The sequence below is a fragment of the Molossus molossus genome, unplaced genomic scaffold (assembly GCF_014108415.1).
Source record: "Molossus molossus isolate mMolMol1 unplaced genomic scaffold, mMolMol1.p scaffold_m16_p_1, whole genome shotgun sequence".
Classification (NCBI taxonomy): Eukaryota; Metazoa; Chordata; class Mammalia; order Chiroptera; family Molossidae; genus Molossus; species Molossus molossus.
This window is the reverse complement of record NW_023425344.1, coordinates 37,163,887-37,180,701: the sequence shown is the minus strand read 5'-3', so window position 1 is coordinate 37,180,701 and position 16,815 is coordinate 37,163,887. Positions and strand designations below refer to the sequence as shown.

At 43.5% G+C, this 16,815-nt stretch overlaps 1 protein-coding gene across 2 annotated transcripts in view; it reads left to right on the top strand.

Annotated features, from left to right (window-relative positions):
• The window catches only part of LNX1 (ligand of numb-protein X 1), a 90,309-nt gene that overhangs the window by 48,823 nt on the left and 24,671 nt on the right, over positions 1 to 16,815 (top strand). For both annotated transcript variants that reach the window (XM_036252189.1, XM_036252180.1), the window contains exons 2-5: positions 7,876 to 8,117; positions 8,613 to 8,765; positions 13,058 to 13,260; positions 15,974 to 16,345. In XM_036252189.1, coding sequence (XP_036108082.1) covers positions 7,876 to 8,117; positions 8,613 to 8,765; positions 13,058 to 13,260; positions 15,974 to 16,345 — 970 coding nt within the window. The remainder of the gene's footprint in view (positions 1 to 7,875; positions 8,118 to 8,612; positions 8,766 to 13,057; positions 13,261 to 15,973; positions 16,346 to 16,815) is intronic.

Genomic DNA, 16,815 nt, shown 5'->3' with positions numbered 1-16,815 from the left:
CCATTAAGTCCTTTGCCCATTTTTAATTAGATTTTTATATTGTTTAATAAGTTCTCTATAAATTTTGGATATTAACCCCTTATCAGATGTATCATTGGCAAATATGTTTTCCCATTCAATGTGTTGTCCTTTTATTTTGTTGATGGTTTCCTTTGCTGTGCAAAAACTTTCTGGTTTGATGTAGTCCCATTTGTTTATTTTTTCTTTTGTTTCTGATGTATCTGAGGAAATATATCAGAAAAAATATTGGTACAAGAAATGTCCAAGATTTTATTGCCTGTGTTTTCTTCTAAGACTTTTATGGTTTTGAGTCTAACATTTGTCTTTAATTCATTTTCAGTTTATTCTTATATATGGTGTAAAAAGGTGGTCTCATTTTATTTTTCTTTGTACATATCTGTCCAATTTTCCCAACACCATTTATTGAATAGGCTATCTTTACCCCATTGTATGTTCTTGCCTCTTTTGTCAAATATTAATTGACCATAAAGGCATAGTTTATTTCTGGGCTCTCTATTCTGTTCCATTGATCTATATGTCTGTTTTTAATGTCAGTACCATGCTGTTTTGACTAATATGGCCTTATAGTATAGTTTGATATTTGGTAGTGTGATTCTTCCAACTTTGCTCTTGTTTCTCAAGATTGCTGTGGCTATCTGGATTCTATGCTGGTTCCATATAAATTTTTGGAATATTTGTTCTAGTTTTTTGATATGCCATTCGTCTCTTGATAGGAATTGCATTGAAACTATAGATTGCTTTCAGTAGTATGGACATTTTAATGATGTTAATTCTTCCTATTCATGAACATGATATATGCTTCCATTTATTTGTATCTTCTTCAATTTCTTTCTTCAGTGTTTTATCATTTTCCAAGTACAGGTCTTTTATTTCTTTGGTTTAATTTATTCCTAGGTATTTTTTTTATAATTGTAATGGGATCATTTTCTTAGTTTCCCTTTCTGATAGTTCATTATTGGTGTACAAAAAATGCAACAGATTTCCAGATGTCTATTTTGTATCCTGCTATGTTGCAGAATTCATTTACCAGTTCTAGTAGTTTTTTGGTGGAATCTTTAGGGTTTTGTATATGCAGTATTATGTCATCTGCAAATAATGACAGTTTAACTTCTTTCTTTATAATTTGAATGCATTTTATTTCTTCTTCTTGTCTGATTGTTGTGGCTAGGACTTCCAGAACTATGTTGAATAAGAATGGTAGAAGTGGACATTCCTATCTTGTTTTTGATCTTAAGGGAAATGCTTGTAGTTTTTCTATTCAGTATGATGTTGGCTGTGGGTTTGTCACATATGGTCTTTATTATGTTGAGGTATGTGCCCTCTATTCCCACTTTGCTGAGTTTTTATCATAAATGGGTGCTTGATTTTATCAAATGCTTTTTCTGCATCTATTGATATGATCATGTGATTTTTCTCTTTCATTTTGTTTATGTGGTGTATCACAATCATTTTTAAAATTGAGATACAATTGACATATAACAGTAGTTTCAGGTGTACAACATAATGATTTGATATGTGTATATATTGCAAAATGTTCATAATAAGTCTACTTAACATCACCATATATAATTACAAAATTTCACAGTGAGAACTTTTAAGATTTACTCTCGTAACAGCTTTCAGAAATGCAATTCGATATTATCAATTATAGCAGCCATGTTGTACATTACATGCCATGACTTATTTATTTTATAAATGGAAGTTTGTATTAATTGATACCTTCACCCATTCTACCCTCACCCCCCGCCCCCCCCCCCCCCCCACACACACACCACTCTGGTAACCACTAATCTGTTCTGTTTCTATGAGCTTGGTTTTTATTTATTTTTCAAGATTTTACATATGAGATCATATGGTATTTGCCTTTCTCTGTGTGGCTTATTGCACTTAGCATAATGCCCTCAAGGTCCATCCATGTTGTCACAGATGGCAAGATTTCATTACTTTTTATGGCTAAATGATAATCCAGTGTGTGTGTGTGTGTGTGTGTGTGTGTGTCTGTATGTCAATCACCTTTCCTTTATCCATTTATCTACTGATGAACACTTAGTTTTTTCCCTATTTTAGCTATTGTAAAAATGCTGCAATGTGAATGTAGATAGCTTTCAAATTAGTGTTTATTTCCTTGGATAAATACCCAAAAGTGGAATTGTTGGATCCTGTGGTAGTTCTATTTTTAATTTTTTGAGGAACCTCCATACTGTTTTTTGTAATGGCCGACTATTTTACTTTCCTACCAACAGTGCACAAGGGTTCCCTTTTCTCCAACCTCACCTCCACTTATTTGTCTTTTTGATAACAGTCATTCTAACAGTTGTGAGGTGATATCTCACTGTGGTTTTGATTTGTATTTCCCTGATGATTAGTGATGTTGAGCATGTTTTTATGTACTGTTGGTCATCTATATGTCATCTTTAGAAAAATGTCTATTCAGATTATCTGCTCGTTTTTTTAATCAGATTGTTTTTTTTTTGTTATTGAATTCTATAAATTCTTTATGTATTTTAGATATTAACCTTTTATCAGATATATGGTAATTATAAAATATTTGCTAATATTCTCTCCCATTCTGTAGTTTGTCTTTTCATTTTGTTGATTGTTTCCTTCACTGTGCAAAAGTATTTTAGTTTGATACAGTCCCATTTGTTTATTTTTACTTTTGGTTTCTTTGTTTTGGTGTCAGATCTAAAATAAACCATTGCCAAGACTAATGTCAAGGAGCTTACCACCTATATTTTCCTCTAAGAGTCTTATAGTTTCAGTTCTTACATTCACATCATTAATTCATTTTGACTTAAGTTTTTAGTGTGGTGTAAGATAGAGGTCCAGTTTCATTCTTTTGTATGTGGCTGTTCAGTTCTCCCAGCACCTTTATTGAAAAGACTGTCTTTTCCCTATTGTAATTCTTGGTTTCTTTGTTGTAAATTAATTGGCCATGTGTGTGCTTATTTCTGGCCTCTCTGTTCTGTGCCATTCATCTACGTCTGCTTTTATGCCAAAACCATACTGTTTCAATTACTGCAGTTTTGTAAATAGGTTGAAATCAGGAATCATGATGCTTCCAGCTTTGTTCTTCTTTCTCAAGACTGCTTTGGCTATTTGGAGTTTTCATGGTTCCATACAAATTCTAGGATTGTTCCACTTCTATGAAGAATGCCATTGGAGTGTTTATAGAGATTGCATTGAATCTATAGATTGCTTTAGGAATATGGACATTTGAACAATATTAATTCTTCTAATCTATGACCATGTACTATCTTTGCATTTATTTGTGTCTTCAATTTCTTTCATCAATGTCTTGATGAAAGTTTTCAGTGTGCAGATCTTTTACCTCCTTGGTTAAATTTACTCATATTTTATTCCTTTTGATGTAATTGCTAGTGGGATTATTGTTTTAAATTTTTCTGACAGATAATTATTAGTGTATAAAAATGCAACATATCTTTGTATATTTATTTGGTATCCTACAAGTTTACTGAATTTATTCTAACAATTTTTTTGGTGGAGTCTTTAGGGTTTTCTATGTATAATACCATGTCATCTGCAAATCGTGACAGCTTTACTTCTTTTTTTCTAATTAAATGTCCTTTCTTTCTTTCTTTCTTTCTTTCTTTCTTTCTTTCTTTCTTTCTATTTCATTTTTTGACTAATTGCTCTTGAGCTGGTCTTCTTGAAGCCACACTCAGCAAAGTCTGTAACTGTATAGGCTGCTGCACTCTTGAAACACCATGGTCCTCCCCTCCCAGCTGACCGCCCTCATTTCCTCACCTAGCATATGAGTTTGCAAGCCTCACTTTAAGTAGACCAGACTGGGCAATTAATGAACTCAACATGAGGAGCAGACTCAAAGTTTACCTAATTCAAAAGTGAACTGAGACAGAAAAAATGAGGGAAGTTAGATCAAAGGGAGGTTGTAAGTTACCCAGACTGTTATGATGAGGGTATTGAGACTTGCTTTCTTGTGGACAACTGTTATTCTTCTGTCATAGTGGATAGTTCAAAATCACAAAGTAATCCTCTCCTGCAAGCCAGCTTGTGCTGCCTGGTGTGCTGAACTCAGCACAGGACACCCCATCAGAGCCTCTCTGAATTATGCCTGGAGCCCATCCTGCATCAGGTCAACCCCTGTTAATAGTGAATTCATGGGCTCAGAAATTTTTACAAGAAGGGGATTCATTTTCTCTTCTTGCTCTCTACCATTGCAAAAGGGACAAATACTCCACGGTACACCCAGGGTCAGCATTCTTATATTAAGACTAACATGCCTCTGCTCACTTTGATATAGGAGCTCAGGATCTCAATTCCATTATTTTTTTATATGTTTTTATTGATTTTTTAGAGAGAAAGGAAGGGAGAGAGAGAGATAGAAACATTGATGTGAGAGAGAAACATCAATTGGCTGCCTCATTCACACTCCCTTGTGGGGATCGAACCCGCAACCCGGGCATGTGCCCTGACCGGGAATCAAACTGAGACCTCTCACTCCATGGGACTTCACTGAGCCACATCAGCTGGGCTCAACTTCATTATTAACAACAGTAACAACAACAAAAAAATGATTTTCAGAGTTGCTGTGTTGAACAGACAGCATATCAAAAGTGCATGGTTTGTTTGAAAAATGGTTTTCCATGTTCCTTATGTTCATCCTTCAAGTTCATGGCCATCACCCATCACCACCTGAGAGTACTTAGTGTTCAGGATAACTAAAAGGCAGAATAAATCCTGCTTGCTTTGAACACAACCCAGGGTTCACCGTATGTTCCTGTACTGGCCAATGCTAATCAGCTCTTCCCCTATCCTCCCCTCTTTTGTGCTTGTAAATCAAGAGGCCCCTGTATTAGTCAACACAAAAGAGATAATTAGTAAGTACAAGCTGCTGCCTTCATAGATCACTCTGTGCCTCAGATTCAAGCTACGCCAAGAAACTGGAGCAAGCAACATTATACAAGTATGAGTTGCTTTAGCAGAACCCTTTTTACCAAGGCTTGCTTATGCGCCAAAACAGTTAAATCTAGATTCTGTACCCTCTCCAGCCATTGTGATATGAGGCCATAGGGAAGGCTTACTTACCCATTTTATGAGGTTTTCCTTTCCTGGACTCAAATGTGTCTTTGGAACTCTAAGGATTTATAACAGCAATGGTTTCTTAATGGTGTGACCTTGGAATACTTTTAAATACTTTAACCTTCCTCACAAATGAGGCAGCAGAATAGGATGCCCCTTTTTTCACCACTGGGATATGTTATATCCCCCCAGAAAGCCATGCCATTTGTTCAGTTGGAAAATTCATTTCCTGCTCTAGCTGAGCACATGGTTAAGGGCATGGGCATTGCTGCCCCAAGGAAAGAGACTCTTCTCAGTCCAACTAAATAGTCTAGGAACTTCCTTCCCATGCATTGCTAACGAAATACTGCTGGCTTGCATAAAAGTGTTCCATTCATGTATTTATGACTTTGGAGCTGCTCAAATGCACGCTGGCTTTTATTTTTTCCCATCACACAGAGTGTATCTTCCAAATTTTGAGATTCCCATACCAACCACTTTGCTATTTGTAAGCAGAACAATTCCAAGCTAGAGCAGCTAATCAGAACAGTAAAACCTCGTCAATTCAAACAGCAAGCTTGAACATTTTCAGTGAGGGACAGACTAGTATTAGAAGCTGGAGGCTTGTTTCATCTTCAATAAGATAAGGGTGCAGGGTTATGTAATCAAAATCCCTTTCTACTGACAGTAAAACCACATTTCATCACATCTCAGATGCCAATGATATGACATATTATATTTAATATACCAACAAGAAAAGAAAATTTTAAAATCTGCCACTGGTTGAATTATCTCAAAACACCTTCACAGATATCCCTGTGATGTGTGGATTGGTCACATCAGACCCTTGGGGTTCTGAAATCCATAGAAGATGAATTGGTGACTTCTGCCCTCTAGTTGTGTTGTTTGGCATAAAATAGGTCAATCCTTTTGAATGATCTCAGTAACAAAATATAACACCACTTTTCATCTCCTTGGGGGGTAGTGTACTTTCTAAGCAAATAAAGCATTTGCTTGTCTCCTGGCAAGAAAATGTGGAATTTCTGTCCTCCCTCTAACAATGAATATTTGCTTCATCGATACCACATTTACAAGCCACTGCTGTTTTGGAAACTTTCTATATATACAGTAACTTTTCATTTCAACACTGAGTCATACTGTAATTTCTTCTAAGATGTTTATTGACAATTCTACTCAGTGCCGTGGTACCAAGAGTGGATGTGACTCAATAGGAGTGACAAGATGGACAGCTGTGACCATGTTTGCCATGCTCAGGCAGTGTTATCGGCATCATGACTTCGGCTCCCAGCAGAAGCTGTGTGACCCATCAGTCAGTCATGGGTGCATCCTCATCTCAGATGTAAAAAACAAACATCTTTAATGGATGAATTATGGAAGTAGCTATAATCTATTGAGAACTTACTATCTATCTGGCCAAGTACTAAACTCTTGACAATACTTAATGTCAGCCAGACCTCACAGCAACCCAAGATGTATGCACAGATTAGAAAGTTTAGCAAGGTTAACAAATTGCCCCAGATCTCATAGCTCGGTAAACTTGAAAGCAAGGATGCTGATCCATACAACAAGCCCTTCTATCCACCAGCTGTGTGGCTCTATGGACCATATAAATCCTGTGTGCATGCCATCTGATTCTGGTTACTTCCAAGCACCCTACATGAAGCATTGTTCCAAATGGGCTCTCCAATGGGTTGTTTAAAATAGTTCATTGCTTCTTATTCTTTTGGCTAAGATCAATTGTGTAAAATAGCTTAAACATATAAGGTTTTGTGTAATTAATTGATTAAAAAATATTAATTAGCGCATTCATTCTATGCAAATGGCCACTTCTTAAAGGGGCTCAGCCACATCATTTCTGCCCTCACAACAACTGTGGGAGCTGGTGCTGGCGGTCTGCCACCGCTTCCTCACCGCAGTGCAATGAGATAGTTGAGTCACCTCCATTTTCCCACCCAACCCAGAGCTGAAACGACTTGCCCAGTGGCACAGGAGGTACATTCATAGCAAAATGTGGCCCGAGGTCATCTCAAACCCTGGTCTCCTGGCCCTTGGGCCTGCTGTTTAACATGGATGGTAACTGGGTATAGGCAGTTACCGTCTTTTTGTTATCGTTTTTGTAAAGATTATGGATGTTTTATTCTCCCAGTGTTGGATGTTTTACTCTCCCATTGTTAGAAGGCATGACAATTAATGAAAAGTTTCCGTCCATGGGAACCTCCAGCCCTCGTCCTGGCCACTCTGAGACCAGCCCAGGTGTGGGGCAGGAAAGCTAGCAAGCCTTCCTCTGGAGAAATGCAATGCCTGGGAAACCCCTGTGGCGTTGTGGTGGTGGTGACTGTTTCCACGGACAGTTAAATAGGAATCTAAGAGAAACTCGCTGTCTATGTTCAGTGCTTTAGGAGGTAAACCCAAAAGAGAGGACTGAGAATGTGACTAAGCACTTTCGTGGTCAACATACACACTGGCAAGAAGGAATGACCAAGTCCAAATAGTTGAAGGTCACCAGCCTCAAGACCTAGTCTCGTAGATACCATGACAACTTCCATGAATTTGCATTCCAGGGGCCAGTGTAAAGAGCTTTAAGAGACTGCAATAAGCATCTTTCAAAAGTTTTCTCAGACTGTCAGTTCATTGGCTTGGCGCGTGTACACTGCGTACATACACGGGAGAGGGGAGGCGGGCATGGGGTGCGCCCTCAGGCTGGGAGAGTGGCGAGCGCGCCTGCGCAGAGGCTGCTTGGCCAGGGAGCCGCGCCGGAGCCCTGTCTCACGTCCACCGGCTTCGTTGCAGCTGTAAAGGGGCCTCGCACTATGGCCTGACCAAGGACAGGAAGAGACGCTCTCAGGATGGCTGTGCCGACGGCTGTGCGAGCCTCACCGCGGCCACACTCTGCCCAGAGGTCTCCGCAGCTGCCACCGTCGCCTTGATGCCGGACGAGCCGGGCCTGGACAACCCTGCCTACGTGCCCACAGCGGAGGACGGTCAGCCAGCAAACGGCCCGGCGGACTTCGGCCGGAGCAACCGAAGTAGGGGTGAGTCAGACGGGCAGTGGTCGGGGAACGCGCGCCTTGCCGGGGGGGGGGGGGGGGGGGGGGGGGGCCCTCTGTGGAATATTCACTGTGGAACATTCTCGACGTTGCTGTTTCCTCTTAAAGAGAAATCATTCCGGTAGTTTGGGCAGGGACCCAGTGTCCAATTCTCCGAAGTAAAATAAAACCACGAGCTCCTGGGTTCATCGGGAAAGGGGTTGACACCGGCCCTAAGAGGCGTCTCTCCTGCAGCGACAATGCCTTCCCCTCCGCGCTGCCCGAGAAAGGTGCTGTCAGGCAGTCCCGTGCAGGAAGAAAGCCGGGTTTTTAAACTAGACATACGGTTTCGTCGTAGAAACCTTTAGAAAACACCCCCGCACCTGCGCACCCTGCGGCCCGCAGGCGTCGCCGCTGCTTCGCTGCGCTCTCAGCAGACGCGCGCGCGGGTGTCCAGGGTGCGCGCACGGGTGTCCAAGGTGTTCCTGCTCTCTCCCCCAGCACGGCCCTTTGAGCGATCCTCTGCCAGAAGCAGATCGTTTAAGAAAATAAACCGAGCTCTGAGCGTTCTTCGAAGGACAAAGAGCGGAAGTGCAGTTGCCAACCAAGCTGACCAGGGCAGACAGAATTCTGAGAACACCACTTCCCCTGAAGGTAATGAACCCCGCAGGCTGGGCACGGGCTGGACTTCCAGATTGACCGCTCCAGGGGTGGTGCCAGCCGGACCACCGCTCGCTTTCTGCGACGACGCTCTTCCCAAGGGTGTACAATGTTTCCCACCTTGACTGGCCTAGTTCTCACGGAAGTGACTGCAAGCAGAAGTTACTGTTCTCTTCTTACGTAAGTTGAGGGGAAGGGTGTTAGAACCCTTCCCTTCAGGTGCTACCTTAACACACACGAAGGATAATGATCGTGAATAAGTGAAAAGCAGTTAGAACAGTGCCTGGCAAAGAGGAAATGCTATGTAACTACTGGTTCTTATTACAACTGTGTATGATATATGGTTCTGAGTGGTTTCCATGCCTCACTCACGAAATCCACACGACAACCCTAGGGAGTAGCTGTTTGACAGATGAGGAAACTGAGGCATAGGGAGGTTACTTAGCTTGCCCAAATTGCCTTGCTAAGCGTTGAATCCAAGTAAGGTGGCTCTAGAATCCATGCAAAGGTGATATTGGATCTCAGATCCTGTGTTTCCCCTAAACAGAGCTGAGGAAATACTGTCCTATTTCCTTCTTTTCGTTTTATATTAGAACTTCAGGGCAGTAATAATAGCTTAAAAAAATTGAGCTCTTCCTGTGCTAGGTAATGTTCTAAGTCATTTAGACATCGCAACAACACTAAGGGATTATCATGCTCATTTTACAGATGAGGAAACAAACCTAGAGACATTAGGTTACTAGTCCAAAGTCACCCAGCTAGAAAATGGCACACCCAGGATTTTAAACCGGGTCCTCTGGTACTAGAACCCACTCTCTTAAGCGCTGATTCGTACCCTTCTCTCCTGGGTGTTGGAAGGTAAGCCCAAACCACTGTCCTTAGCATGCCTTCAGAGAAATTGTAAGTAGTCTTATACTAGCCCTTCTTGCTCACTTATCACCTTTCACCCTGTACACACACACACACATGCACACACACACACACACTCTGCTTGCTGTAACTATTCTGCACTTATCATCCCACTCCTGTAAATATTGTCTTTTGCTCACTTCCATGCTGTTGTCTGGCCTGTACTTCCGCTCTCCATCAGCTGGCATTCCAATGCCTGTTTCCAGAATAGGGTTTGCCTCCTCCTTGAAGTCCTCCCTGATTCCCTCAGTCCCCCTCCCTTTGTGTTCTAAAGCACCTGGATCTCTATTATAGCAATGATCATTTTCATTGTAACTGTGCCTATAAGGACAATGGTTCTCTTTCTGAGCCTTTGTATTCTCAAAGTCAAACAATATCTGCATAAGTGTCCGCTGAATGTTTGTGCAATGAATAAGTGAAATGACTAGAACTTCCTTTAGACCAGTCTTCCTTTCGTATTAAAGGCTCCTTAATTACACTCTACATAAGATTTATTTGCATGTTTATTGCAGAAACATTTTAAATAAGAGATTTCTATGTGTAAGGCACTAACCGAGGCTCTGTAATTTTATATAAAGAGGATAAAACCCAGTACCCGGCTTCAAGAGGCTCATCCAAGACTAAAGGAGAGTAGAATGCCATAAAGGATGAGTATAAATAAATGACAATGGCAGTCCTAGGGAGAGCAGCGTCACTTCCAAGTAGGGCGGCGCTGTCCGTGTTTAAGGAGTGGGTTCTTATCTGGATGGACATGGAGATCTTGACTGTTGCAAAGTCGTGGGAGATTAGTTCACGTCGGATTAGAAGGGTCCTGGACGCCCCTTAGGAGTCTGGACGCGTATACACCTGAAAACTTGTGCGTAGAACTGTCGCAGGGTTGGAGTGTGTTTCAGAAAGGTGCAGGGGCAGCCGTGTGATGTGTGCAGAGCCGTAGAATGGGAGAGGGGATTTCCCTAGATGTTCCGGAAGCTGCTTCTCTGGAACAGGGTGAGGTATGAAGATCCGGGGAGGCCGGTAGTGATATCTGGTGAACTCTCGAGGTGTGGTTCATCCATACTTCTTATGTCAGTAGTGAGCCTGGTTACTACTTACCAGCGGCATGGCCCTGGCCAGTTAATTAACTTCTCTACACTTCAGTATTTGCCATCTGAAAAATAAACAGGGACAATAATTATCCACTTCATAGCATTTTTAGAACTAAAAAAAACTATGCATACCAGTTGCTTCGTTCAATGCTCAACATACAGTATAAACTCTTACTAAATAATATGATATTCTTTAGTCCTTGAGGGAAGACAGAATATTGAACAATTTTGTGTTTTTCCTAGATCAACACAAGTTTGGCAGTTTAAAAATTTAACTCATTTTTAAAATTTTATCTTTATTGTTGAGAGTATTACAAATGTCCCCCATTTTTCTCCCATTACCCCCCTCTACCTGATTCCCACCCCATCCCAGGCCTTCACCACATTATTGTCTGTGTCCATATGCATATATACATTCTTTGGTTAACACCCCCCCCCCCCCCCAAGATCTGTCCGTCTGTACCATGCTTCCAAGTCTCTGGACCTATTTTGTTTGTCTCTTTAAGTTCACTAGGCTTTCACTAGTGTGGCTCTAATTAACATCATTTATAGGTATGATTGGGTGTGTCCTCTCAGATTATCAAATCAGTTAGGTTTGGGAGTATGGTTTTGTAAATTTGCTGGGAGGAAGGGGGAAGAGAGAAAGAAAATCAGCAGCTTTGACTATTTCCAAATCTTTCTTTGCTCAAGACACTTTTTTAAAATTTCCATTTCCTTGTCACCAAACCTGTTCCAACAAATGCTTGTGGTATATCTACTTAATGTAATCGGAGCAGCTTAAACATTCACTGAACTGAGTCACCCTAGTGCCATTAGCACCAGGGACTGGCAGGTTCAGATGCTGGCCCACAGCCTCACAGCAACACCCATCACCTATTTTAAATCAGATCCCAGTGGAGGTTAAGGACACACATTCACAGTGTCTCTGGCTTCCTCTGTCTGCTCAATTGCTTTGTTAATTGTGTTCTACAATACTTAGAAAAACTTTGTTCTTTCTGTATTGTTCCTAGAGAGTTGAGTACTCATTTAGTGAGCTCAGTTCATTAGGGAAAAAGGACTAAGGTCATGGGTTTTGATAACAGTCTGTATTAGGCAGAACGAGGCTTTCAGTCTTGATCCTCCCAGATGACGTAATCAAGGGAGACTCTTGGGGCAGAGGCAGTTGTCAGCAGCTACAGGAGACAGAGTGCCTCTGCCTTCCTCGTCCAAACTCAAGCCCCAAGCAGGCAGGAGGAATGCTCCATCCACCGAGCTAGGGGTAGCCTGGCCCATGTTCAGTGCTGCCCCCTCTGCGCACTGCTCAGACAATAGTGCCCGTGGGTTCTGTTGGCTTATAGGTCTATAGGGAAAGTCCCCCGAGGGACTGTCCCCTGACTGTGAACCCCTGGCTACAGGGAAACCTGAGGCAGGTGACAGGAAGGCTGGTCATCAGGAGCCCTGGGTTCTGACCTGACTCTGAGGGCCACCTGACTAAGTGACACGACCTCCAACCAGTCACATCACTTCTCTCTGAGCTCAAATGTCTTCACTTGTAAAATAAAGATTTGACTTGCCGTCTAGCTGCGCATCGATTAGAGCAGGTCCGTGTGTGGGCACAGTGGGGTGGGGGGTAGAGGGTGGAGGGCGTGAACTATCTCGTGGGAAAGGAGAGTCCTCAGTTGACAGATCAAGTTTGAAACGCCAGCCTCGATGATCTGAGTCTCCTAGCTCTGAATCAGTGATTCCGGCAGAAGAAATCTTAAAATGATCTGAGAAGGCAAAAGAGAAGATTTGTTCTGTTTTGTTCCTTGATACGCAAGGAATGAAACTGCAGTCCCTTCCATAAAGACTGGCCATGCCTGTATTCATCCCTGTTCACCCAAACACCGGCTCAAGTCTCTTGTGTGCAGAGATCTGTACACAGAGCCAGACATCATCCTCAAGGATATTAGCATTCAGTGGGAGATGGAAGAAATGGGCATGGAACATAATAGAAGGTTGGATGCTATGAGAAGTGAAGAGAAAGTTTTATGAGAAATGGTATGATTAGAGCAGCGAATGAGGGATCATGGCAGAGTTTAATTGAAAAGGATCATTTCATGCAGGCCTTGAAGGAAAAATTGGGTTTAGGCCTAGAATAAAACACATTCCAGGCAAAGAAACTGATGCTGGCACGCAGGGAGGAAAATGGAAAACATGTATGAGGAACAATGCATAGTTTAGTTTGGCTGAAACTAAAGTCTGGCAAGAAGAGTGGCTGGAAATGTCCATTGGGTGGGCGTCTTAAGTAAATACTGTCTTTGTCCATTTCAGTCTTTCCAAGGTTGTATCACCTGATTCCAGATGGTGAAATTACCAGCATCAAGATTAATAGAGTGGATCCCAATGAAAGCCTCTCCATTAGGCTTGTGGGAGGCAGCGAAACCCCACTGGTCCATATCATTATCCAACACATCTATCGTGATGGGGTGATTGCCAGAGACGGCCGGCTACTGCCAGGAGACATCATACTAAAGGTAGAGACCGTGGCTGTGATGCCATGAAAGGGGCTTAATAAAAATCATCTCAGAGCAACTAACTGGGTGGATGGATGGATGGAAAGATGGATGGATGGAAGGAAGGATGGATGGAAGGATGGATGGAAGGAAGGAAGGAAGGATAGAAGGATGGATGGAAGGAAGGAAAGAAGGAAGGAAGGAAGGAAGGAAGGAAGGAAGGAAGGAAGGAAGGAAGGAAGGAAGGAAGGAAGGAAGGAAGGGTGGATGGATGGAAGGAAGGATGGATGGATAGAAGGATGGAAGGAAGGAAGGATGGAAGGATGGATGGAAGGATGGATGGGTGGAAGGATGGATGGATAGAAGGAAGGATGGATGGAAGGATGGATGGATGGATGGATGGAAGGATGGATGGATAGAAGGAAGGAAGGATGGAAGGAAGGATGGATGGATGGATGGATGGATGGATGGATGGATGGAAGGAAGGATGGAAGTATGGATGGATGGAAGGAATACTAAAATAAATGTGGAGCAGTCACTTTCCATAGTTAATATGTTGAGATGTTCTTTGTGTGAGATTTGTAATTTAATTGAGATAGGTCTTTGTCCCGCTCTGTCTTTCTCATTCTTTCACTCTCCTTTCTATTTGTATATAAATATTTCTGTCTGTCTCTATCATTTTGTCTGTTCCCCTCCTTCTTCTTTCTTCCCCCTTCTCTCCCTCTACCTTCCCTCTCTTCCTTCTCCTCCTCCTCTCCTTCTTTCTACTCCTTCCTCCTACTTTAAGTAACATTAACATAATATAAAACTGGAGCATGTATCTTCTGAAACTGTTTTTAGACTAGATTAATGGAACACTTTGTATTTTATCTAATCACTCACATTCACACACGGCTCTAAAGTAAATTTCCTGTAGCTTAATGGTCCTCTGTGGGGGAAAAAAATTCATCCCTAAGTTATTCCTGCCAACCCACAGACATTCCAGGGAGACAGGTGGTGGAGCAGAATGCTTTGGGTATTACTGTCCTCTGAGGCTTGGTTGAAGGGAAGGACATTAGGGAGGAATTTTCAGAAGAGGGGAAAGGATAAAGGAAGAGTTGTTTATCAGACAGAAGTCGAGCATGTGCCAAAAGGAATTTGAAATTTCCCCCTGGTCATATATTTCCTTTCTGATACTCAGAGGACAGTTCCAGCCCACCCTTCTAGGTCGCGGAGGGGCCAGCTCCTGACACATCGTGAGCAGTTCCTTTGGCAAGAAGTTATTTTTCATTGGAATAAGAGAACATTAAAAGCACATATTGTAGAAAAACTGCAATTCCCATTGGCCTTCAAGGGTGGAGTACAAGGCAGGGCCCATCAACCCCAGGGGACAGTCGTGGTGCAATCGGTGATACTCCGCGTGGCGTCCACCCAGTTCTGGTGTCAACTATGCTGCCTGGGAGGGTTACATAATAAAACAAGTCAACTCTTATAGCCTTCAACTGGCACTTGCAGGCAAAAGGGCTGCCAGGAATGTTTAGCAAGTGACCCTGAACTGCTCTTGGCCTGGGCGTGACGGCGGAAACCAGACACAGGATACGGTGACCAAGCAGAGCGAGGTCTTCAAGCTCACCTGTGCTTGGGCAGAGGCGGTGAGCCGTGTCTGCAGAGGGAACTTCCCTCCGGCCCAGGGGACGCAGCAAGGACCGACCGGATCGCACACTGAGGCCTTTTAGAATCTCACTGCGAAGTTCCTCTAACAACTGGCTGGAAGTACAAGAAATCTTACCAAGCCACAGATACTCAAGAAGGTTGTTTCCCTTCCGTGGGACCTCCCTCCACAAGGACAGAGCGCAGAGCTGCTGCGAAACGGCGCTCTCCCAGAGCAGGGCCTGCCGCGGGGCTGCAGCCTTCAGCTGGGCCTGCCTGGCCAGGAGCGTGGAAGCCAGAAATCCCCGCGAAGTATCCATCTGCGGGTCTTTAAAGAGGCACAAACGAGAGGGCTGAGCTTGAGGACATTTAAGTAGCATCATAAAGTGATTCAGCCTTTCCATAAATGAGCCTGGAAACTTCTATTCACATCAGTTTGTTTGAAACTGCAGAGAGATTTTTTTTTTCTTTAGTTGAGAATATGGGTGAAAGACCTTGCAGACCTTACTCTCCCCCCACCCCCTCTCCCTCTCCCCGGCTCTCTCTCACAACTCACAGATGCACACGCACACACACACATGCACTCTATCACACACACTCGCCAATAAACAAACACATGCACACTCACACACACACACACAGTAGTGGGGCCTGAAGTTCCAGTATGGGTGACCCCAGAAGAAAAATACATTTGGGGACTTTGAGTAAGAAAATGTCACTGAGTTGGAATTGAACAACCGTTCACTGTTATCATTTCAGCTCACTGGAAAATTTTCTATCCTCGTTTGCCTTTTTCTACTTTTTATTCCTTCTTCTCCCCCACCCCAACTGAAAAAATAAGTCTGGCAACAGAAGTGTGTTAGGACTGCATAAATAAATCTGGGGGTTTGTGTAAGGATGAGATGGAAGCGAGATGGTCTCCACTGAGAAAGACCTGAACAGGTGGCACAGGGACCTCACGACAGGGGGTGCAGTGGTACTGGAAGATGGGGACACCCGAACAGAGCAGAGCTGCTCGTGGAATGGCTCCGGTGGTGCTGTGGGCCTGGGTCTTCTGGGAAGGGTCGTGGCAGGTAGAGCTGACTGCTGGGTCCCCTCCCCCCAGGTCAACGGGATGGACATCAGCAACGTACGTCACAACTACGCCCTGCGCCTCCTGCGGCAGCCCTGCCAGGTGCTGTGGCTGACAGTGCTGCGTGAGCAGAAGTTCCGGAGCAGGAGCAACGGGCAGGCTCTGGACACCTACGGACCCCGGGATGACAGTTTCCATGTGGTTCTCAACAAAAGCAGCCCTGAGGAGCAGCTTGGAATAAAACTGGTGCGCAAGGTAGATGAACCTGGAGTATTCATCTTCAACGTGTTGGATGGTGGTGTGGCGGACCGCCACGGTCAGCTGGAGGAGAACGATCGTGTGTTAGCCATCAACGGACATGACCTCCGATACGGCAGCCCGGAAAGCGCAGCTCATCTGATCCAGGTAGGTCACAGGTCTTTCCTAGATCCGTCCCAGTCAGAGACTCCCAGTTTGAGTAGGAGTGTCCATTGCCTGACCCCCTGCCCTGTCACTACCAACATGTCATGCAGTGCCTCCTGTTGGAGGAGTCAAGATCAAAGGGCCATGTAAGAACATTACTCAAGCAAATAATGTGTCTTGGGGTCGTGGACATTCCTTAGGTCTTGCCAGCCATCCAGTCTGATGCAGGTAAACACACCAGGCTATGTGCTGCAAGCTCACTAGGTTAGAACACTCAAGGTCAGCAGGGTTGCGTCATCCCTGTACCCAGTATGTTAGTTGCAGACCCAGGGGTCATTTAGATACTTGCTGGACACAGTCAAGTCATCCCATTGTACTGACTGTCGCAGGAAGCTGTGCCGTGCACCTTCCAGTAATCCTGTGGACAGAGCCGCTATGGGATTGGCTAAGGCTAAGCCTCGTCTCTGTGACTA